A 16,444-nucleotide genomic window follows, 5' to 3' on the forward strand; every position below is an offset into this window, starting at 1 on the left:
CCCCTTGCTGTTCCTTCCTAAGCCTGCTGGCTGCTCCCCCTTCTTGGAGGGCAGGCCTGAGTCTACCACTCAGCCTGCCCATCACCCACTATGCTGGCCCACTGGAGGATGCCATTCCACTGCCAGTAAAATCAGGTTTTATAAGCAGCATGGAGGGGGCGGCAGCTCCATCTTGTCCCACTCCAGCAGCACAATGTCTCGGGCCAGTCCTGTGGGCTGAGGGCCACTACCAGGTGCCAAGAGCCACATCCCAAGGATGTCTACAGCAGCATGAGCTGGGGCCTTCCTCGTAGGGAAGTGGGCACAGCCCCACCACTAAGGATGGTCAGAAGGCAGTCCAGTTCAGCCCTCTGCACCTTCCAAATAGCTGACTCTGGCCTGGTTCAAATTGGCCATGACCACATATTGGCAATCTTGGCAGCTTATTTGTTTCAGTTTGGACAGAACCTGACTTCCCTCCAACAAAAAGAGCCAGGAAGAGTCCCCTGTAGCAAGACTCGGCAAACAGCTGGGAAGACGTTCTTGCCCAAAGCTAAGTCAAACTCCCACAGTTAATGCCAATGGGAGTTGCTTAAGCAGCCATATCTGATATGCCCCACCACTAAGAAATGGAAAGCTCAGTTTCTACTGAGAGGAGAAAACAGAATTCTTCTGTGCCACACCAATTCTTGTACTATTTACTTATTTACAAGTATACACACTGAAACAGTGGAGGGGCTTAGAGAGGCAGGACTGATTTGCACCACCATCAGTCAATGCTGCCCAAAGTGGCAGGCCCGTGGGACTCCCCAACACACACACACACACTCATACAGAGCTCACCTTGCCAACTAGTTGTAGATCTCAGCTTTCTATCCCCCATGGTGACAGCATGTCAAGCTTCTTCTTCCCACCCGCAGCCTAGTCCAACGCAGCAGGGGACCTGCCAGCACCATCTCCCACTCCCCCAAGATTATCTCAGCAAGTGCCTTCTTGCTACCAGGGGCCACTGAGAGAAAGAGGTTTTAAGATGTCAACAAAAATCCAACAAATAAATAAATCTCCTTTTCTTCAAGGCCACAATAGGCATTTAACTTGACCAGTCACACTACTGACATGTGGCTAAAGAGACTTTTTAGAGAGCTTTCTGGGACAGATCATAATGTGTGTGCAGCTCCTCAGCACAAGCTGGAAATCTAATTTTCCCTTCTTACTGCTTCACTAATTTACAGGTATATGTATCTTTAGTTTCAAATCTACATCAGTCTAAAACACAAACATAAAAACATAAAGAGCCCTGGACACCTCTAGTGACAAGCAATTTTATTGACATTGCAACAGAACTCCTGGAATGGTTGAATCTGGGTATTTTAAGGAACATCAAAGCCATGTGGCACCCCCTCTCCCTGACAGCTCCTGCAGAACAAAAAATTGCAGTGCTGTTGCGCATAGCCAAGCCTAATCTGCCTAAGGGTGATCCGTTTGTATATCAAACCACCTTGATGGAGGGTACATGGCTGTTCATTGTGGCAGGGAGCAAGACTCTGGCTTCCCATTCTGCACATCAAGCGGGTGTATGTGCGCATGCACACTGAACATGAGTAAGGGGCCTACTTGCCACTCCTGCTTTCCTGCTTCTCCGACTGAGATGCCACTGAGCTAGGGAACTCGTTAGTGGTGGCATGTAAGTAACTAATTAGAAAAATAAAAGTAAGAGACAAACAAAAGCTGTCACCCCAGACAGAAGCAGGAAGCCACATTTACATCTGACAAAAGAGGTAATTAGCAAGTTTAACAACATCGTGAAATATCAGGTGGGTGTAGAGAGAGTGTAAATAATGGATACAGAGGAACTCCCACTAGTCCCTGGAAAGGTTTTGACATGTTTATAACTGCATACATACTTTCCTATTAGTTTTTTTTTTTTGGGGGGGGGGATTAAAACATTTTCAGAGCCATAAAAATATGGATTAGGTCGAGAGAGGGAATGACAGGTTACTACGCCATAGCATAACACAAATGTACAGCAAATAAAGGTTAACTTCTCTTGGTGAAGGTGCTAATCTCAGTTCCTGGGCAGAGTTCCTCTAAAAATGCAAAGTTTGTATGTTGCCATAAATGCTGGGGGAGCAGGGGCAGCTCCATTTTTCTTTTCTCATCACAAGGGTCTACATTCATAAGGCATAAGAACAACAACCCAGTCTATGCAATGCAACATTCATATTTTTCTATTGCTTCTGAACTTTTTAAAGGACCTCAACATATGCTCTTGGAAACTATGCATGAACCCAGTAATGTAAGTCAACACAATTTTCAAGTGCAGGTTTCCATTCCAATAGTAGCAGCACCACTGAAAGCAAGGTTCAGACGATTTCTCTGGAATGGATTCAGATGCAAAAACCTATTTATTGAGGGTTTTTTAAAAAAAAACTAGAACAAGTAAGAATCAAAGCATATTGCCCTCTAGAAGCTGCTGAAAGGGACCTAAATACCATCTTCCCCTACCAGCATAGGCAAAATTAAGGGAAGATGAGAGTTCCACTCTTATAATACCACAAGGGCCACAAATTGCCCTGAAGTAGAAAAATATGAATGTACCCAAGGAATAATGGTGTGGCCCACAGTCGTCACTCACTTAACAAGGACTCCAACATCCTTTTCATTTCCACATGGCAAGTGATGTCTAGTGGGTACAGCTCCCAGGAAAGGTCCAGGTGAGGAAGAGACCTATAGGAAAGCTAGGGCATCCCCAACAGATGTTGTCCTTGGAAATGAACATGGTTATATAGGAACTAGATTAAGACGGCAGGAGGACCAGGTTTGGCTCCACAGCCTGAGGTCACCCACTCCTGAGAAAGACTAACAAGGAGAGGGGAGAGAAAAGAGGTACTTTGCCTGGGAGAGGAGGCTAGGGAGGCAGGTAGATGATGCTCAACTGAAGCTATCAGGGGGCACAGTCAAGCTCCCCTCCCTGGGCAGAGATACCATTCCCAAGGGAAGGCACAAAAGAAGAAGTAAAATAATAAAGGGGGAAATTCCTCTGTCAAGTCATCCTTCATTTGCCACAGTTATGCTGCTCAACAAGTGTAGAGAAGGAAGGGTTGCAAAATTTTAATTGACAAATTTTGGACCTGGCCTTACTTATCCCTCTTCCTCTTCCCCTATATTCCCAACTTCTATCCTCCCTTGATCTTCCTTTCCCAAATAATTTTCCAGTGGTGGATGGAAGAAGGGAAGGAAAGAAGTGGAGGAAGCAGCCGGAGAGACCAAGCCAGCTGAAGTGGAGGATGGGAGAGTCAACTTTTGTTTCTAGACTGCTTTTAGGAGTTTTTAAAGTGTATTGTAATATGTTTTTAAAATGCTTTGTATATTTGTATTGTTTATTCATCACCTCAGGGGCCCTTGTGGCCATATAGAAATACTTAAAGCAGAACAAATCATAAGTAACTTGTTCTCCACAGGCTAAATTCAGCTCAAGAGCTGCCAGTTACCCAAAACGCCATTGAACAATTCCTTCCATATACTCACCGTTGTAATTGTTGAGTGTCAACTGGTTGATCAGGAATTCTATGGGCTCCTCTGGTTTATGGATCAGCAAACCTTCTAGCATGCCCTAGACAGACAGGCAGAAGGGAAAACGTGGAAAGAAATTGAGACCAGACACTACATTAAAAGCACAAGTTTATGTCCTCAGAGATCAACAACAAAAGCTATTAAGCATACCTTAAAGTAGGGCTAGAGACCTGTAGCAGGTTTGGGGTCGATTTTCCCGCTCTGGGTACCCACTAGGAGTGGTCAAAAATCTAGTGCTGGGTTTGACATTAAACAAGACAGGAGGGCACTGCGATAGATTTAAATGGTGAATGGCGACTGGGGAGGTCAGGAGCTGGGAAACAAGCCATAAGGGCTCTGGCACAATGGTGGTGCACAATGATGGTGCATTGATGGTGTTATTCTCTGTGTCTTTCATACAGGATAGTAATGTCCCAGCTCATCCACAGATCCTGTCACCAGACCCCAGGCCCAGCTTCAGGTGAGGAAAGGCCAGCCAGGCATGAAGGCAGTAGAACTGCTAAATCAGGACTAAACCAGAGTGTGAGGTTCAGCTTCCCTGGCTCCATGGGTCAGTTTGGCCAGTCACTGGGTTGTTGCAAGGATGAAATGGAGGTTCGGGAACTGCCCCTGCCCCCTTTTTTCTCACCCAGCAGAACACAAGCCTAGAGCCCTTGAGGCTGACCTGGGACCACCTTTGAGAATTATTCAAAGTCGGCACAAAGTGGAGTAGTTAGATTTCCTAAAGGAACACGTTATACAATCATAGAGTTGGAAGAGATCCCAAGAAGGGCCATGCAGGAACTCTCAATCAAAGCACCCTCGACAGATGGCCACCCAGCCTCTGTTTAAAAGCTTCCAGAGAAGGAAATGCTACCATTCTCCATTGAGGGAGTGTGTTCCACTGTCAAACAGCCCTGACTGTCAGGAAGTTCCTCCTAATGTTGAGCTGGAATCTCTTTCCCTGCAGCTTGCATCCATTGCTCCATTGTGTCTTGTTCTCTGGAGCAGCAGAAAACAAGCTTGCTCCCTCCTCAGTATGACATCCCTTCAAGTATTTAAACAGGGCTTTCATATCACCTCTCAACCTTCTCTTCTCCAGGCTAAACATCCCCAGCTCCCTAAGTCTTTCCTCATAGGGCTTCATGGTTTCCAGAATAGAGTGGCACTATAACTTCCCTTGATCTAGGCACCAGACTTCTATTAATGCAGCCTAGAATGGCATTGGCCTTGTTAGCTGCCTGTCTAAACTACAAGTCCCAGGATGCAACAGGAGGCAGCCAGAGCAGTAAAAGTGGAACAGCAGCAGCACTAGTGCAGAGTGACACTGAAGAAGGGCGGCAGAGGGCAAGGGAGCCCTCCTCCTCCTCCTCCTCCTCCTCACCTGCATGACCTGGTAGAGGCCGTGCTTTTCCGCGTAGAGGCCCATCGCCGGAGGGACCCACAGAGGCCTCTTCGTGGCGTCCGTCATGCCGGCCTTGGCAACCAAGCGTTGCTACCACGGTGACGTCAGCGCTAGGCGCCGACCGACCGCGCGAAGCCACGCCCCCTTGCTTTGGCCCAAGCCGGCGGAGAGGCCGATGACGTCACTCGACGGCGACGGGCCTGTTGTCGCCTCCCTGCTGCGCCCTTTGGACTACAACTCCCAGAGGGTCGCAATGGCGGGGGATTCTGGGAGTGTGGGAGAGGTTGGAGAAGGCAAACAGGCGGGAGAGGAGGTGCTTGGACTGTTTCTGTGGCTCAAGGCTATGGAATTCTGGGAGTTGGAGTTTGTTGTGTGGTCCAGAGGTCAAGGCTTAACTTTGTCTGCCTCTTTGCTATGGAATTCTGGGAGTTGGAGTTTGTTGTTGACAACAAACTCCAACTCCCAGAATTCCATAGCCTTGAGCCAGATAGAGTTAAAGCTCTGCTCTGGGTCCCACAACAAACTCCAACTCCCAGAATTCCACAGCCTTGAGCCAGAATACAGTCAAAGCGGTGCCAAACCAGCTTATTTCTCCAGCCTGGATGCAGCCATGGAATCCTGGGAAGTGCTGTCGTTGTTCAGTGTCTCCCAGAACTGACACACACCTCCTAAATTAACCCAGATTAAGACCCTCTGTCTGAGTCTCTTGTCTCTGGGTTCAATTTCAACGTGTTTTGTTCCATTCAGCCCCATCCATACACCAGGAGCAATCCAGTCCCAAACCGCTTTAACCGCCCCCTGGCTCAAACGCTAGGGGATGCTGGGAACTGTAGTTTTTGTCGTACATTGAGCCTTCCCTGTCTCAGAGCTCTGGGGCCACAACAAAGGACCAGTTCCCAGGATTCCATGGCACTCAGCCATGGCTGTTAAAGCGGCCTCAAATCGGGTTGTTTCTGCGGTGTGTTTGGGATCAGAGTCCAATACACAAAGTGCTAGGCTCCTTTTTAGCCCTATAGCCATGCTCCCCAAACTCTGCCCTTTAAGAGATGTTGGACTTCAGCTCCCAGAATGCCAGATCATTGGCCAACATGGCGGATTTATAAGGGCCACCCAGTCCAACCCCAATCTGCCATGCAGGAACTCTCCGTCAAAGCATCCCCATTGACAGATGGCCATCCAGCCTCTGCTTAAAGACAAAGCAGAACAGAGTGGCACTATTACTTCCCTTGATCTAGACACTGTACTTTTATTGATGCAGCCTAAAATCGCATTGGCCTTTTTAGCTGCAGCGTCACACTATGGACTCATGTTCAATTTAGGACTCCTAGATCCCTTTGGGAGAAGCGAGGCCAGGCAAAAGCAGCAACAGCGAGGCGGGGAGGGAGGCTGCCCTGGGCGGCTGGGCGGTTGCCCCGGAGACACTGGGAGTAACAATCGCCACCGGCCCCAAGGCCTCCTGCCTGTCCACCGGGAGGGAGCCAGGAGGAGGAGGAGGAGCAGCACAGGGACATGCGGGATCTGGGCCGGGAGCCAAGGTGGGCAAAGGCCCGGGGGTCCTGGGAGGGATGGAGGGAAGTCAGCTGCCTTTCTGGACTACAGTTCCCACAATCCCTGGCTCTTCCTGTTGTGTGTGTGGCCCAAAACACACTTCAGGGATAAGCTAGTTTGGGGCTGCATCCATACTGGAGAAATAACCCGCTTTGGTGCCGCTTTAATTCTTTGTCTGACTCATGTCTATGGAATTCTGGGAGTTGGAGTTTGTTGTGGGGCCCAGACCCCACAACAAACTCCAATTCCCAGAATTCCATAGCCATGAGCCACAGAAAGAGTTAAAGCGTTCTCAAACCGGGTTATTCCCAACAGTGTGCTTTAGGGCTTCCCTCTCAACCAGGTTTTCTTGGCAAGTTTCTTTTCTTAAGCTGTATCTGTATTGACTAATTAAAAACAACAACAACATGAAAACATAAACAAACAAAACTAGAAGGTTACATAATCTAAGTAACAGGTTGGTAACCCTTGACAGAAAACAAATAATAAATCCAATTAAATGAATAAATAAAACAAATACCCATGCACATTTTAGGGCAGGTTACCCACATAATAATAATAATAATAATAATAATAATAATAAGTTACTCACATAATAATAACGATAATAATAATAGGTTACTCACATAACAACAACAATAATAATAATAGGCCTTTCCAACAGGGGTGCAGTTTGTGCCATTGGACTGTAACTCCCATCTGCAACTCCCCCCTTTCCCCTTGCTGTCTATACATCCATCTGGGCATGTAGTCTGAGCTGAGCCAGTCTATGGCTCCTTCAGGGGAGGGTGCCCAGTGAGGGGCCACAGTTCTGGTGGCAAGCCATTTAGGGTAAGAGCAGGCAGCCTGTTCTCTGCAGCCCCAAAAGGAACATTAGAAGGAAATTCATGACCCCTGCTAAAACTGACCAGTGCTTACAATGCCCTGCAGTGACCCTGGGCCCAACAGCTGGTTGTCCAGTCCCTTTGCTTGACATACTAAGCAAGGGCACTGGACAGCCAGCTGTTGGGTCCAGGGGCACTGCAGGTCATTGTAATCACTGGTCAGTTTTGGCAAGGCATGCAGCAGAGTGCCAGGCAGCTGGACAAGGATGAGGGGACACAAGGCGGGCAGGAGGGGAAGGATGGACAGCAAGGATGGCAGCATCCCCCAGCTCCATTCTAGCAAGTCTTTTATGTTGGAGTTGCCACCTCGCATTTGTTTTCCCCTGCCAATTCACAAAGGTGGCCTTGCTTTCCAAGAGGCCAGCTGTCCACTTAATGGCTGAAGGAAAGTTACCGCCAATTGGGTCACTGTTTTTATGCCAGCCAAGGGAGACCTCCCTCCCTTTGGTCTTTCCACCACATCACAGTTGATGCATGGCCATGTTAAGTTTATGGCCAGCTCACAGGGGTTTATGGCGGCCGATTGTCAGGGCTCTCCTGGGAGCTGTTGGGCTCTTTCTGCTGCATTTTATGGGAATGACTTACCATTTGGGGGACTGAGACCACTGCAGAGAGTGAACCCCCCCAGCTCACTTGTTCTCCCTTGGAACACATACACACTTCTGTGTATACATACATACACTGTGGCTGCAAGCTATTGGAAGAAAGGAACACTTGATGGTCCTCTGGGTTACACTAAATGCTGCAATAAGGTTTTGCAGCATTTGAAAACAGAAAAAGCAAGGAAGGGAATTAGATGCTCTTTTAGATAAATGGGATCTCATGGTTGTATATTCAGGCACAAAGAAGCAAATGAAACCCAACCGAGTAGGAGACTGCAATTTCTATCTCTCTATTTATGTTTTAAGAATCAATTCCACTTTTCCTTCATTCTGTCAAGGCCTAATTTAGTGCGTCCCAAGGGAGTCACCTGCCAAATTGTTGTTTTTATCTGCCTTCAGGTCAGCTCTGACTTACAGAGACCCTCATCTAGAGTTTTCTTGGTCAGCTTTCTTCCAAGGGAATTTACCATTGCCTTTCTCTAGCTGAGGAAGAATTCGAACTTTGATCTCCCAGAGTCCTGTCCAAGGCATCATACTAATCTCTACTCGAACCAACATCCCATGCTGGCTTGGGATGAGGCAGGATGTAGTCCTCCGTCACCATCAGCAGCAACAACAACCATGTACAGACATGCTGTTTGTATGTAAATATAAAATAGGGATTTTCTTGTCATGGTCACTTACACAAAGAGGATCAAAAATGCAGAAGTCGTCCCAGGTGTCAAGGGAAAAAACTCAGATATAATAAAAGACAGTAGAAGAGAGTCAGGCAATTGAAAGTACATAGAATACAAATCACATGCATCCATCCATGTGCGATACACATAATCATAGAGGTGAACGGGACCACGAAGGACTTTCTAGTCCATCCAATTCTGCCATGTAGTCAAGGGATGTGGACAGGATCCTTGCAGAGCCTGGCTCTGCAACAACCTTGCCATGTCTCCGTTTTCCTGTTGGCTCTCCTTTCAGATTTCCAGTGGAGCCCTTCAGGCCAAACATGTAGTTGGAGCCATCTGCTTATTTACAATTCATCTCCTAAACCTTACTGGCTGTGATTGTGTTGTAATATGACATTTCTAATGGTTTTGGGGGCTGTTTCTCTCCCTCTCAAAATTTCCAGGAGGGGGGGAAAATGAACGAGATCAAGGAAAGCCTTCGGAACATTGAACAGACCTACAAGATCTTCCAGCAGCAGCAGTTTACCTTCATCACTGCCCTGGAGCACACGCGGGAAAATGCGCATGACAAGATCAGGCCCGTCTCCACCATTGGACAGGTAGCACACTTGGCAGCACCCAGGGAGGTGGCAGGGCTGGGCAACCACTCTGGGTACCCTAGGAGAGCTTGGGGGGAGATTTTGTGCTGCCTCTGGCCTTTCCTGGGACCAGAGATGTGGATCTATGGCTGAAGGAGGCAGGAGGCAGCAAACTACTCCATATTACCCATACAAGCCAGATCAATGCCGAAATCTCCATGGAGCAGAATTCCCAGAGGAATTTAACATCACCTCCAAGGAAACAGCTGTTCATTACTATTATCATGATTCCAAAAAGAGAAGTGCTTTCATTCCTTTATTAAACAAGGAACAAAAATAGTCATATCCACCACCAGCCCAAATGCGGCTATGTGAGGTCCAGCACAATCTAGCACTTGAACCCAATGGTGTTCCCTCCACCTTGAGCAAAGGTCATGAAAGAAAAAAGGTGCAATAAGCCAATTGTGTGAAAGAATAGGTACAACCAAAACATCCAGCAGCCCTGTGAGAAGAGACTTTATTGGTCTATACCAGAGTCATTGGGAGAGGGGAGTTGCGGTACATTGGCTCTTCAGGTGTTTTGGACTTCAGCCATCCTGGCCAGTGGCAAGAAGGTATGGTCCAAAACATCCAGGTGGGCCCGTGCCTGATTATTGCACAGCCCTCCACATGTTTTCTGTAGATGATCTAAAACCTCCTGTTTGCTCCCCCTTCCTCACGAAATTTGGGGCATGTTACAGGCGGTAGGAAGCAACAGCCTCCCTTTCCAGTTCTTCATCTCTCTTCCTCACTCACTCACTCACTCACACAGATATCCCCGCTGCATTCCTCCCGCCACTGCTCCGCATACACACAGGCATCCCCATGGTGTAACTAGAGCTTTGGAAATGGCCCATTAAAAATAAGGACTGTGTGGCTGAAAGTAGGGTGATGGATGGAGCCGGCCATCTGCCTGTCCTGAGGGGGAAGTGGAGTGCTTTGTGTGTCTCACCAAGATTGGAAAGTAGGATGGATCATAAGCACCTGTCTTGGCATTTCTCTTTTACAGACAAGACATAGTCATGCACACAGACACATCTGTGGTTCACAACCATGTTTGGAGTAGAACAAATAATAGATGTGCTCATTTGCAACACTTTTAAGCATATACACATAAACACACACAGAGAAGTCTCTGACCAGCCTCAAAATGTGTGATTTCCATGTACTTCCCCTACTTTGCCCCCCCATCTCCTTCTTTATAGATACAGGTGGGGTCAAAGGGCAGAGGCATAGCACTTCCTGCCTCTTTCCATACATCACCACACGCATGCACACAGACACACACATGTATGTGCACTCATCTGTCTCATGCAGTCCAAAAGGCAGCTTCTCAGCATTTGGAAAACACACAGGAGAAAAGCAGATACTTGCCTTCTCCCCTGTCTGCTCCCATAAGGCTCCCCTGCATCACCCTGAAGGATTGTGGGAAATTTTCATTACTGTTCTCATTCTCATATGGGGGAGGGGGCTGGCCAATATACCCCATCAGTGAAAACCTACAATCAGGCTCCAAAAATGGAGGTGGGGGATAGACGACTTCCTACCAGAAATGGCTAGATGTCAACCAGGTGCAGGGTGTGCCTTGTTTTTAAAGTAAAATTGCTGCTGTGTCCAAAAATGGAAATCAACCATTTTTTGGTTTTAAAAACCCACTTCCAATTCTGGGGCCACAAAATGCCTGGGGAGGCACATGTGTCTCACAAGATGCTGCCCTTGCCATCTTTGCGCAGAGGCATCAGAGGGAGTGAAATTGTCTGGCACAAGGGAGGCCTCCCATCAGCCAGCCTCACATTTGCGCTTGGGCCATGGAGCGAGAAGGAGAAGGGGACACTTGGAGCCAAGCATAGGGGGATTGGGGTGGCAGATGTCCAGGAGGCAAAAGCAGAACGCAACCAGCAGCCCCCCAATTCACTTGTGCCACTACAGCTCCACTACAGTAGGAAGTCCCCATAGTGGCTCCTCCACCAGCTGGATAGGCAGGCTGGTGATTTGTGGGTCTTGTTCATTGAGTCCCCACTGAGCCATGATCATGGGCCTGTTTGACTTACCTTGCAGGGCTTTTGTGAAAATTTGTTTGGAGGAGAGCCATCTGTGCCACTCTGTTCTCTGAGGCAGCGGGAAATATGCCTCCGTCCTCTTCTCTGCAATGCTCCTTAAGATACTTAAAGAGGGTCAGTGCTTTTGCTGGAGCCCTGGCAGAAGTTGCACTTGCTTTCTCTCCCATGCCCCCAAGGCCTGTCCTACCTGGCTAGTAGAAGGGGGGGGGGCTTCTATGCCCAAGGGCAAAAGCCCTTGTTTTGGGGAGAGTCTACAAAGCTCAGTTTGACCTACACCTCCCAGGGTGGGTGTGCGCACACACGTGCACATTCACTAGTAGCAACAGCATGCCTGAATTCAAAACACTCCTGGGGCTACTTAAAGAAAAGGAGGGAGGGATGGCAGTGGCAGGAGGGCTGGTCCAAGCAACCTCTTTTCTTTTTCTGCTGAATCTGCCACTACAGAACCCAATTAAGTGCAAGTTGGTGCCTGGCCCACAGGATTCAGATTTGTGTCAGGCTCTGGCTGAGCAGCATCCACATGAGTAACCTTTGATCCCCGTTATCTGTCTCTCTCACCCAGAGCCATCCCTGCTGGCACTCTCCGCTTACCTTTCACAAATCTGAAGGGAAGGGTTTGTGAGAGATGCAGGAGGTGAGCCTCTGTCCAGGGTTGCCTTTCCTTCTGAGGACCCACATCTTCATGGGGTGTGAAGGGAGAAACTGTGCTCCTCTTGCCTGCTGCGCCAGGGTTGCATCTCCCATCAGCCCCATCCAGCCTCCCCATGTTCATAGTGGCAGGGGCAGTAGTCTGGGACCTTTGGAAGAAATGTGCAAGGCCACCCTCACTCGCTGCCATTCTCCTGCTAATTTCCATTCCTAATTTCTTAACTGTTGGTTTTCCAATGTGAAGTAGAAGGCTTTCATGGCCAGCATCCATAGTTTTTTGTGGGTTTTTTGGGCTATGTGGCCATGTTCTATAAGAGTTTATTCCTGACGTTTTGCCAGCATCTGTGGCTGGCATCTTCAGAGAATGCTTGCCTGGAAAGGAGTTGGGTATATGTATACTTGTGACCCTGGGAAGGCAGGAGTGATTTGCATGGGTATTGTTCTGTAATGGCAGGCCTCAGGGTGGGAGAGTATGCAAAAGAGGATTAGTGTCTGCTTGACTAGTGCTCATTGTCTGCTGGGAAACCTACAATAACATGCATTTAAAACAAGTTTAAAACAATTTAAAATATCAAGAATTATTTAAACAGACAAAAAGTCTATTAAATAATTTCACAAGTTACAACAAGACACTTTAAATCAGTTAAAAACAGTTTTGAGATTATTTAAAACAATGGCAGATGTGTAGATGGACCTGCACCAAGTGCAAATTGGTAGCCCTCTCGGAAGAGAAGGAGCCCTGGTGGCGCAGTGGTTAAATGCTTGTCCTGCAGCCACTTACTCACAAATTGCAAGGTTGTGAGTTCAGTACCAGCAAAAGGGCTCAAGCTCGACTCAGGCTTGCATCCTTCCAAGGAGGTTGCTAAAATGAGTACCTAGATTGTTGGCGGCAATTAGCTTACAGTTGTAAATCTCTTAGACACTGTTAGTTCAGTATGAAGTGGTATATAAATGAAGCTGTTTTGTTTAGCCCTTCCAAGGCCTTCCCAATAGGCTGTGTTCTTACTTGGGAAACAGAGTGACACCTTCCCAGGGAAGGCTCACCTTCCACAACAGGAGAGCTCCACAGAGAAGGCGTAGAAATGCACAAGGCCTACATAAAAAGTGTGAATTGGGGTCATGTGTAATAATAAAACTGCAGGCTTCACACTTGTGTCTGTGCTTGTGCCCTCACTTTTCTAGGGGGTCTCTCACGCGTTTGCCATTCTTCCCTTTCCAACAGGTGCAGACGTATATGGATCATTATTGCAACAACTCCACTGACAGGCGGATTCTGGTCATGTTCCTCACCATCTGTGGCGATCTGAGCCGGCTATGCCAGCGGCTAGAGACCCTCCATTCTGGCAATGCCACCACCAATGCCCTCCTGGATAAATGCAAGACCCTGGTCAGCCACAGCAACGACCTCAGCGCCATCCGAGCCAAGTAGGCCAGGGTCTCTCTCAGGAGCTCTTTTGCTTTGCCAGAAACAACCCATAGGAACCTGGTCTGGAAAACCCAAGCCAAAGGGATAAAAAGCAAGCCCTCTTCCCTTTGGAGGCTTTCCCTGTAACCTTTTATTCTGAAGCAGAGCCAACAGGGTCCCCCTCTCCCAGCATCCTTCTCACTTGCAAATATGCTTTTCCAAGGGAAGGAGGTCAGTTTCAAGGGGCTTTATTGGCTGTGTGACAGCCACCTCTTTTGGTGCTCTGTCTTTAATGGTATTCTGAGTGACATCTTGTAACAGAGAGTTGGGGATGCCTAGATTAAAATTAAGAATTTTCGAACAGTAGATTGTTCTCAGCCACTGAGAGTGCCTTACAGTCAGGAAACTGGGGTGTAAATTGTGTGAAGTCTTGCCCTGCTCTGCCCTGCCCTGCCCCCACCACCCATCAGACTCTGTTTCAGAGAAGCGTTCCACCTTCAGTCCCTTTCTGGAAGAAAGGCTGCATAGAAATTAAATAATAATGACAAAAGGGGCAGCACTAGCATCTTTCAGCTTCAAAAGATGTTCACATTGTTGGAACTTAGCCTTTGGAGAGAGGAATTTTGCAACAGGGAGGGGATAAATGCATGAAAGCTGCCCAAAATGACAATGTTCTGGGGGAGGAGGCATGGTTTCCTGGTGGACCAGACTAGCCCTTGGACTCATGGAAAGGAGAAGGGCTCCAGGGAGTTCAGCTTGCCATTGGCCACAGCCATCATTTTGCCACTTTCTCTGCCTTTGTCCCCCTACCCATCCTTCCATGTGTCCATCCGTCCACAGGTACCCCCATGACGTGGTGAACCACCTGAGCTGCGACGAAGCACGGAACCACTACGGCGGGGTGGTGAGCCTGATCCCCATCGTGCTGGACTGCATGAAAGAGTGGGTGGCTCACAGCGAGAAGCTGCCCCGCAACATGATGCAGAGTGTGAGTGCTCGGCGGGAGGCCATCTACCACCAGCGGGAACTGCCCAACCTGAACATGGGGCCCCGGAAGGGGATGCCTCCCTTCGTGACGGAGGGCACTCAGACCTCGCTGAGTCTGACGGAGAAGGCCCGGCTGCGGGAGAAAAGGGGGGAGGCTAAGATCAAGGAGATGGGGACCCTTGGGAGGGCCATACACAAGTTTCTGGATGGGCCCTGGAGAGCGCCTGGTAAAAACGCCTTTTAAAAATTGAGACACACAGAGAGAGATCCCCAAACCCTACGCTCATGATTAAAAGAGAGTCTCCCTATGTTTGCTTCAGTCATGCCCTTTCCTGACAACAGTGCAAGGAAAAGAAAGGAGGAAATACTACCAGCGTTAACCAAACCAGATATACAGCTGCCTGTCGCACCCCTCCATTCCCCCAGCTGCCATGGGTCAGGGTGAGGAGGCTCCAGGCCTCCACAGCCACCAGGTGATACCCCCGCTACCAGACGGTCACCTGGACACGAATGTGTCTGGAGGGCCTCTTGGATCCCAAACCCTCCTTGTTTTTCCTCTGCCCAGAACAGTGGTTCTCAACCTTCGATCCTCTAGATTTTTGAGACTTCAACTCCTAGAATTCCTGAACAATGATCATACTGACTGAGACTTCTGGGAATTGAATTCCAAAACATCTGGAGGCCCAAAGGTTGAGAACCACTAGGCTAGAAGGCGGTGAAAACAAGAAGGGGTTGTAAGGCGCCCTGTGTCTGGCCAGCAGGCCTTGGCTGAGTGGGCCCATGTTCCTGTGCTCAGCCAGGAAGCCCTTTTGGAGTGGCTGCTCCCTTTAGTCAAGAGGGGCCAAAGCCCTCCAGCCCAGCCAGTTTGTTTTCTGAGGTGGTGTGACTGTCCCTCATATCCTTGGGCCCCAGTCCCACTGCTGTCACCCGAGGGAGGCTGAATGACAAATCCCCTGGGACTTGGCTGCTTCTAGGGAAGGAGAGCAACTCTCACCAAGGAGGCAGCGGAGGCGCAGCTTTTGGCCATGCAGGGGGTGGGGCTGGGGGCATGTGTTGCAAAGCAACTGAGCACATGGCATTAGATCTTGCCCGTACCACTTGGCTCATTTGGTCTGATGGCTTTTTTCCCCTCCCCACAGGCTTCTTAGCTCCTGTCTTTTTTGCCTCCTGGAAGATGCTTCTGAATAAAGCCATTTCCCCTGTGCATGCATGGCGGCTCGTTGCTAGAGGGACAGAGGGTCTTTTGCAAGCAATCCACAGAAAGGAGGATTGTGTTGAAGCTGGGGGCAGCAGGTGGGGAGAAGTGGGTAGAGTTAGAATGGTAATCTTCTTCTTGACCTGACCCCCTCCCTTTTTTTAAAAAATGTAATTTTATTTGCCCTTCCTTTCCATGGATTCTTTATCTAGGGATTCAACCATCCACAGCTTGAAAATATTCAAAAACATAGTAATTTCCAAAAGGCAAACCTTGATTTTGCTAATTTTTTAAAGGAACACCTTTTACCTATGTCACTATATTTAATGGACCTTGAGCATCCCCATATTTTGGTATCCATGAGGGAGACGTCGGCCTGGAATCAAACCCCAGTGGATACTGGGCCCACTGTATTTATTCATTTATTTAGAAAAAGGCATATGCATCTTTGCTTTTCTCCCCCTCCCCCTTTCTAAAGGGCAGGTAGGAAACGACGCTGGCTTACTGGTTAGTGTTGCTGGGACTTGAGTCAGTGTCTTGTCCCCACTGATCCGTGAAACTCTACCTCACAGAGTTGTGGTACTGAGGATAAAGTGGAAATGGTGAGGGGAACGAGGAAATAGATGAACCCACTAGCAGAGGGGGCACCCAAATCCTTCTCTATTCCAATAGGTCCTAGTCCCTTGGTTCTTGTTTCTTTTTCATTATTATTTTGCTGTCTACTCCTTTGGACACTTTGGGTGGACAGTGGGTCCGTCTTGCCTCTCAGAGCAGCAAAGCAGGGCAGGAGAGGGTAGCGGAGTGCCTAGTCCTCTTCTGCCTTGCCTGGCCTGCGGTGTCCCAGGGCCAGCATTCCTTCCTCCTATGGCATCTGACTTTGGG

The 16,444-nt window shown here is 48.5% G+C and overlaps 2 protein-coding genes across 7 annotated transcripts in view; one reads left to right on the forward strand and one right to left on the reverse strand.

Annotated features, from left to right (window-relative positions):
• Positions 1-5,066, reverse strand: part of LOC149308188 (adenylate kinase 8-like) — an 81,047-nt gene extending 75,981 nt beyond the window's left edge. Inside the window, exons 1-2 of one of the 3 annotated variants that reach the window (XM_089535278.1) lie at positions 4,916-5,066; positions 3,508-3,592 (exon numbers count right to left, since the gene is read on the reverse strand). In XM_089535278.1, the coding sequence (XP_089391404.1) occupies positions 3,508-3,592; positions 4,916-5,002 (172 nt within the window). In that variant the 5' untranslated portion in view covers positions 5,003-5,066. Of the gene's footprint in view, positions 1-3,507; positions 3,593-3,702; positions 3,764-4,706; positions 4,776-4,915 lie in introns of those variants that run through there. The other 2 variants (XM_089535279.1, XM_089535280.1) reach the window with 2 other exon arrangements.
• Positions 5,039-15,571, forward strand: SPACA9 (sperm acrosome associated 9). Of its 4 annotated transcripts, none has more exons than XM_089535281.1 (4): positions 5,039-5,249; positions 9,094-9,249; positions 13,198-13,400; positions 14,221-15,571. In XM_089535281.1, exons 1-4 carry the CDS (start codon positions 5,112-5,114, stop codon positions 14,609-14,611), a joined length of 888 nt encoding a protein of 295 aa, XP_089391407.1. In that variant the 5' UTR covers positions 5,039-5,111; the 3' UTR covers positions 14,612-15,571. The 4 variants fall into 4 exon arrangements, with proteins under 4 accessions (XP_089391407.1, XP_089391408.1, XP_089391409.1 ...); XM_089535282.1 differs by having other exon boundaries at positions 5,039-5,219; XM_089535283.1 differs by lacking the exon at positions 5,039-5,249 and adding an exon at positions 5,596-5,894.
• Positions 15,572-16,444: the final 873 nt, after the last annotated feature.

This window comes from Sceloporus occidentalis, unplaced genomic scaffold (genome assembly GCF_023333645.1).
Source record: "Sceloporus occidentalis isolate IW3139 unplaced genomic scaffold, rSceOcc1.0.p SCAF_8, whole genome shotgun sequence".
Lineage (NCBI taxonomy): Eukaryota > Metazoa > Chordata > Lepidosauria > Squamata > Phrynosomatidae > Sceloporus > Sceloporus occidentalis.